Genomic DNA, 7,341 nt, shown 5'->3' on the forward strand with positions numbered 1-7,341 from the left:
AGTGTGAAAGTGGCTTGTGCCAGGGTACCGGTGCAGAGCAGTGAGGTACCGGTCAGAGGAGTGAGGCAAAGGCATCCCTTTCTCAAAGAAGGTGACACTGCCCCATCTCACTGCAGGAAAAGAAACATCAATATGAAGCACTGAGGGATGTTTCATCTGGATTTATTGTAGTCAAAAGAACTTAGCAACACCCAAGCAAATCTTACATAAAGAAGACATTGTATGTGATTAGGCATCTTGTATGCTGAATTAGAGCAAGTAGGAAATTAGAAGTGAGCTACTGAAGTCCTGTTTCCTATGAGATTTCCCATGTCATTGTACTTCTCTGTGATGGCAAAGCAGGTGTAGGAAGGGGAGGAATTCCACAGTGAAGAGATTTGGAGCAGGTGTTAGCCCACACGTGTAACTACAGGACACTGCTTTGAGGGGTCGTTCTTGTACACCACATCATAGTTACAGCTTTTTCTGTTTAAAACAACTTTACAGTTCTCTTTGTCGTAAGCAACAGGAATAAAAAATCTGTCATTGGCAAGAAGAAGGCAAATGTTAGCTTGACAGCAATAGAAGTTTCAATACTTCATTGATTATAGCTTGAACTATTGCTGAGTGAGACATCTCTGAAACTATGGCTAAGACCAGCTGAGTTACCCTGAGTGCAACACAGCTGCAGCTCCCAGGGCCTCAAATGATGCCTTGCTGCACTGTGCTGTGGGCATGTATCAGGATGCTCAGCACCAGCATGGGGATTTCTAGCACTGCACTCTACAGTCTGCCATAAGCATGAGCTTGGCATGTTTTCTCTTTTTTCCATTAAGCTTCCATTTTTTCCAATTTGCTTAGATGGCAGTAGCTGTTTCCTCATAGACTGATTGTCACCTAAACAAAGGCTAAGGTCAATATCAAGCCATTTTGGTCCTTTGAGAAGTCAGGATGAGAGGAAAGGAGGATGTTGGAGAGATACTTCAGAGCAGAGCCTTGTCATCCTAGGGTCAGTATTTTCACTGGAGACAAGCACCTTCAGAAAGGGGTTAAAATCAGCATACGCACTGTAGAGGAATTTTGCTGAAGTAATTCGTGAAAGTAATTCTTTTGTAAATTCCATCCTACCCTCTCTTTCTCAGCTAAGGAAAGATTTAACTGCAGTGGCAGAGGGGTTCACAAGCTCCTAGAAAATTCAAGGCAAGCACCACCTGGATGTGCCTGGAAGGCTCTGTGTCCACTCCTAGTCAGCAGGAAATGAGCCAAGGTATACACAGCTAAGGATCCAAATGGTCTAGAGCTCCATGTGGCTTTCACTTGCTCTGTGATGTGGGCAAAAAAAGGCTCCCTTGTGCTCTTAGAAACTCATTTATCCCCAGCAAATGGAAAGCTGTGCTTGTCCTATGGGCAGTGATGGTACCAAGAAGTTCAAACTTACATTGAGCAGCAGGTCATTTGAGTTCGACTGCAGCTGCATCTGTGGCAATCTTCTGTCCTCTCAATGTGTCCCAGAGGGTACAGTTTTCCATTCATCCTACAGCCTACATAAGACAGCAGCAAAACAGAACACGTTCTTTAAGTCTCCACCTAAAGGCTGAAAATTTTAAAAATTATTTCAACTTTTCTGAAAATATTTCTTTGAGCAATATTAAATTACAAGTAATTTTGTTCTCTTGGTTTCTACTTCCTCAACTCCTGCATCAGCTCCATGTGCTGCAGAAGCAATGGCCACCTAGCACCAATAGCACTAATATTGCTGCAGCCACACTCAGTCCAGGGCGAAACTTTGTTTTACACCTGTTTTTGGAACTTCATGCTGGAACCCCCTATTCATGTCTTTCTCACATCTTCCCCCAAGCTACCACAGAGCGATCAAGGGAGAGAACCTTCTCTGTTCTTACCTCTGTAGACCTCTCCAGGCCTTTGACGTTTATTAAGGCAGTATGCATCACCCAGGGCCACGATGATGCCCATTGCAACAAGGAAAGCCAGAAAGCTCTTCTGTAAAAGAAACATAGAGCCCATGGCATGACTTTCATTCCACATTGATTATCTCCATTTTCAAAAGCTGTCACTGAACCTGAACCAAAATGACAAATAACCTTATGTGGATATGAAAATAGTGGGAAAAGACACTCCAGGTATTTCACTTCATTGATAATTTTTTCCTTTACATGGCAAGATACAAAATGATATGACATAGTTGTGCTAGCAGCATCACTCACTGCCTAAGTCCAATCTCTAGAAATCACAAAAAAGCTTCAATAGTATTACACACTTGAAAATCCCATCAGACCTTTATCTGTGCTTTATTTATTTATTGCGTTTGACTCAGCTTTAGCTATTTCTCCAGCAAATCACTGTCTGTGTAGCATCCCAGTGCTTCAGTTTGGGGTACAGCAGTTTCTTCAGTTTTAGTGGAGGAGTGGAAATCTCAGACCTGATTATATTCCAGTAGGTTTTTTGAAATTGGTGGCTGGGTACAGAAGAGAGATACATTGTCTAAGGACAATATCTGAGTGTGGTACATTGTGCTCAGCTTCACCTGAACCATCTTGTTAAACCACAGACACAGGTTTGGACTTGTCACAGGACACACTTCCTTTTGAGTAGTGGTGGCAACAGCTAAACATCTGTAAGAGTTCTTCAGGTATGTCCTCTGGGACCTGCTGAACAACCAGCCTTCTTTTGAAAAAGCCTGTGTAACTTTGTAATGATGGTTATTCTGGGGCAGAGGGACTGGAGGAGCATGAGAGAGCACAGGGTTATTCTGATGGCTTGCTCCAGCTGGAGGATAACTTAAGGCAAAAGTTTAGGAATGGCCAAAGAACAAGAAGCAATGGAGGAAGTTAGATTTCCTTGATAGCACTTGCAGGCTAACAGGAATGGATTTTAAAACAAGTAGATCTTTCCAAGTTACTGTTCTGAACTTCAGAGGCTGTGGTTGCTTGAAAATGGAGCTTAAAATAGCAGGGAGAGGCTTTGGGTTTAGGCAGCTCTGCTGTCTACCTTGAGTTGCTTGAATCACAAATGCCAAGAGACACTGAAATGTCGTGAACCTTAGGCAGATGGTGAGCCAAGGTAAAACTCCTCTGGCTGCTGTGGAAAAAACTTGGTATTTTAATCCTTGATGTGCTGCTTTCTTATGGGGTGAATGACATTTCTGGTGTAGTGAAAGGGAGGAGGAGGGTTTATGGAGTGGTCTGGGAAGGGTGTTATGTTTCATTTCCCCAGTGGTTCTGTGACTGGGAGTTCCTGAGGCTTTAGGCTACAATAGAGGCAGTTGCCATGCTGAGCACCACTGCCAGAATGAGAGAAGTTAAGAAGAGAAACTCAAACTCTTCAACTGTGCTACTCTGTGTGCCTGGCCAGAGGAAAGTGTCTAAGCAGCTCCTGTTCCATGAAGCTGTAGGATGACAGTTTGCAGCTGGACTCTATTGAGGCACCCTGTGCATTTGGCATGAAGCTGTGGGGCTCTCTGTGCTGCTGTGCAGCTGCTCCAGGCTGTGGGAGGGCAGGGAATAGTGGCTTTCCACACAGGATCTCAACATGCTTGGGATGCTGTTTGCTGTACCTTAGATATGCAGCTGGAGTTTGGTGGTGGCTTTCTTCCACAGTGGATCAGCAGTTTGCAACAGCACATACGGTGCCATGACACATCCCTCATGTCTTTGTGGAAAATACTAAAACCCTTCTTTTGCTGTGCTGTCTTCTGTTAGTGTTTTCTCCTTTGTTCCAACATTTGTCCTTATCGTGCTATTCCTAGAAATGCCAGTCAGATGAGCTCAGACATGCTCCTCTTTCTAAAGATCAGCGTTTTGGAACTTGCACTGAATCTATGCAGAGATATAGGGGGAAGTCTGTGCTGTTCAGTCAGTGTCTCAACTGACTTCCTGCTACAACAACCAAAGGATGTGTCAGATAAGCAACAGAAATTTAGCAGCAAAGCTTAAGCAGAGAAAGCAAAGAAAATGCATGAATCAGCATGTCTCGTAGAAAGTACTTCTTCTTTTGTAGAACTTATGCCATTCCTGAGATTCTCACCAAAGGTAGTAATTGATGACTATACCTTAGGGATTACGTGAGCACAAATTAGAGGAAAACTGGGCCAGAAACTTTGTCCATCTGTTTACCCCAACCTAACTGTTGATTCAGATTCTGCAAACACATTTGGAGGCTTGAAGAGCTGAAAACACTACACAACTTGAGAGATGAAAAGAAAAGAGCAGACAGGATATACAGACAAAATATACATTTCTTTCATTATAAAACCACTATAGTTTAAACTTTATTTCACATTTATGGGTTTTAAAAGCATGGTCCTAAAGGTTTACAGAATTCTGAATGATTTCACAACCTTTTCTGAGGACAGGTTAACAGCAAGTGAATGACTAATCTGTACAGTTTCCTGCAAAGAATTCAAATGCAAAGAAGAAAATTCACAGTAATCTTCCCAAAGGTGTCTTACTTCCTTTACATCCTGCAGTTTTAAAATACAGTATGTCCACAGTTGAAATATGTAACTAATTTTTTCTCTTAAATATTCTCCTTTTGCAGTTTTAAAGCACATACCAATCTGTATCCCCTGGAAAAATCTAAACCTTAGACTTACCATTGTGGAGCCCTTGGCTTCCAAAGAGTTCCAGGCCTCCAGAAGAAATCTGAAGTGCTTGATGTGGAACCAGAGAGCAAATAATTTTTGGTGCCTTTATGTTGTGCAGTTCAAGTCTAGATGGGGAAAAAAGGGCCTGCTCAACTCAAATGCAGTTATGTTGAAATATCTGAAGAAATCACTGAAATTTTGCCAGCTGGCAATGAGAAAATGTTTGATTCTGTAGAGCACTGACCTGAGTAAACTGCTGAGTCCAGAACTTTGCATTCCTTGGAAGCATTATGATTAGAAAAAATGCCTTTCTGATGAAACACAAGTAGTGATAGCTAAGCTGTAGGCAGTATTATATGGCTAGGTGAGTTTTGGCTGTGGCAGGAATGTATGCTAAATAGTTTCTGCCTGGAATATGCTGAGAGTAGTGAACTAGGTATTAATAGCAATGGGAGCTTTTGCTAGATGTTTGCAAACTCATGTTTAATGCTGCAGTGTGCACTGGAAGATAACCAACTGAAGGTACTTGGCCATTACCAGTATTAAAACCTCTTAACACTGAGACCTTAATCAAAGTTGGATCAAATTACAACATTTCTTTTTCTCCTCAACCAAAATAAAAATTTCCTCTCAAATCAGAAGCCTGCTATTACTCCTGTGGGAGTATTCAGGTTTTGAACTTGAAAAACCATGATGGAGTATATGATCACTTTTATATGTGCAAAACTTTCACAGGAAGTGATAAATTTCAGAGTGCTAATCAAGTATTCTGCTTTGTCTTGTTCCTGCAATATCTTTTCAGAAAGAAATACCAGAGTGTGACCCTACCTATATTTAAAAAATACTTTGTTGCAGATGCTTCCAAGCAATTTGAAAGTCATCCCTAAGGGGCACTTATCATCTGCTACAGGATAATTAGCACATGGTTTTAAAATTTAGAAACTTTGAATATAGAAATCCAAGAAATTTGGCTGTACTACAAGTTAAATCATTTAGGGCTTTTTTTTTTTTTTTTTTTTTTTTGAGTAAATTAAATACAGAGTTATATACTTTGGAATGGTGGCAAGAAAAGTTGTCATCCTTTTTCCCCATGCACGATGTATTGCTGAGTCCTAATAACAATTCAACCCCAAAAATTCAGCAAAATAAATCTAAGTGCATCACAACATAATTCCATGACCTCCCTAAAGAAAATGCTGAAGTTGAAGTCTATTGAGGTTTGATAATCCTTTAGTAAGAAATACATAATTAATGAAAAGTTACTAAGTATTCAGTTTTCAGACTATATACCTGCTTTTTTTTTCTGATATAATCATTACATTTTAAAAGTTACATTTCATGATATTCATGTTTTCATTGAGAGAATTCAATAAATATCCTTTCTCATCCTTTGCTTCTGGCATACTAGATTATTGTACTTCATCGTAAAAGTCTTCCTCTTGTCTGTGTTTACAGAGCGTCCAGTCAGCTTACAACCTTTCTCAGGTGAGCACAGCACTTTTTGTCTTCAGTTCTGTAACACAGATTTACTTCCATTCTTGCAACCCATTTCTGAACAGCCTCCAACCTGACAGTATCTCTTTTCAAATCTGAATATAGAACAAAGTATAAAAGCTTGTAAGTGTTGTGGAAATGACCTTGGATACTAAGAACATTTCCTGTATATATATCCAGGCATCTCATCCTCTGTCTTAAGCCCCATATTGTTTTAGATAGAAAACTTTTGCTTTCCATCCCTAAATTCTTCTCAGGGATGCTGTTGTTAATACAAATTTTATGCTTTACAGAGTTTTTAAAAATTCCTCCAAAATTTTTTTAAAATTAACTAAGTAAGCACAGTTTATTTCACTATTAAGATTTAGTCCTCATTTGACATATTAAGCATTGTTTGGAAAGTCTTATCAGCAATGATTGTATATTTTCTCCCAAATCTTATGATATAAAGCTTTCATACAAATGTACAGAAACTATACTTGATGTGCACCGACCTATGTCTTGCACCACTTTAAAAATAGTTCCCTTCCTTTTATCTACCATGTGCACAGGCTTTGCTAACACCAAGTCACCTTGGGCTTGACAGGAAATTTTCTGCCAATCCTTTTGTGGTTTTTTGATAGAGACCTCAAAGCAAGACTGGTTTTGCTTTCAAAGTGCTTGTTAGGCAGAACACCTTATTCTTCTGCCAGTGATTTCTTGACAAAGATGCCGGAGCTCTGCCAGCTGTGCTGTGGATTGTCTGCTGGTCAGCTGACGCTCCTGTGTGCCTTTGAACCTCCTGCCTCAGGATACACTTTTTTTCCAAGAATGATTGCTTCCATAGCACTGCACTAATTTGCTTGTCACCAGTTGTCATGTAGTATGAGGAGAGGCCAAAACTGCCTGACAAGCTCTCCCATGAAAAGTGTACTATCCTTGTGATCAGCTCTGCCATTTCTGATAATTTTCAATATTTCTATGAAGTTAGTATCTGGATTATGAAAACAATGTTGAAGATGTGCCTTTTCTGAACACAAGACTACAAGTAGATAACATTTTTAAGGCTTTGTTGGTAGAACAGCTGCAAGAATTTCATACTAAGAACTTCCCTAGTTTCCCAACTGAATGCTGCTAAACATGTCTGGTCTTTTTAAGCTTCTCAGAAAGACTTTTTTTTTAAGTGTTGACACCTGAAGAAATCTCTGAAAAGGTTATCCTGTCCAGCTATTATTTTTTTATTGGTTAGAAGCACATTTCTAGGACCTTCTAAAGGGCAGGTGGTT

The 7,341-nt window shown here is 40.2% G+C and overlaps 1 protein-coding gene across 1 annotated transcript; it reads right to left on the reverse strand.

Moving 5' to 3' along the window:
* Positions 1-146: 146 nt before the first annotated feature.
* Positions 147-4,756, reverse strand: LOC126634755 (beta-microseminoprotein-like). The gene is made up of 4 exons (XM_050305401.1): positions 4,592-4,756; positions 1,881-1,980; positions 1,418-1,520; positions 147-519 (listed from the first exon to the last, which is right to left on the reverse strand). The coding sequence occupies exons 1-4, from the start codon at positions 4,592-4,594 to the stop codon at positions 390-392; spliced, it is 336 nt and encodes a 111-aa protein (XP_050161358.1). The 5' UTR covers positions 4,595-4,756; the 3' UTR covers positions 147-389.
* Between the last annotated feature and the right edge of the window lie 2,585 nt (positions 4,757-7,341).

Source organism: Myiozetetes cayanensis, unplaced genomic scaffold (assembly GCF_022539395.1).
Source record: "Myiozetetes cayanensis isolate MyiCay16 unplaced genomic scaffold, myiCay2020 scf10, whole genome shotgun sequence".
In the NCBI taxonomy this organism is placed as follows: domain Eukaryota; kingdom Metazoa; phylum Chordata; class Aves; order Passeriformes; family Tyrannidae; genus Myiozetetes; species Myiozetetes cayanensis.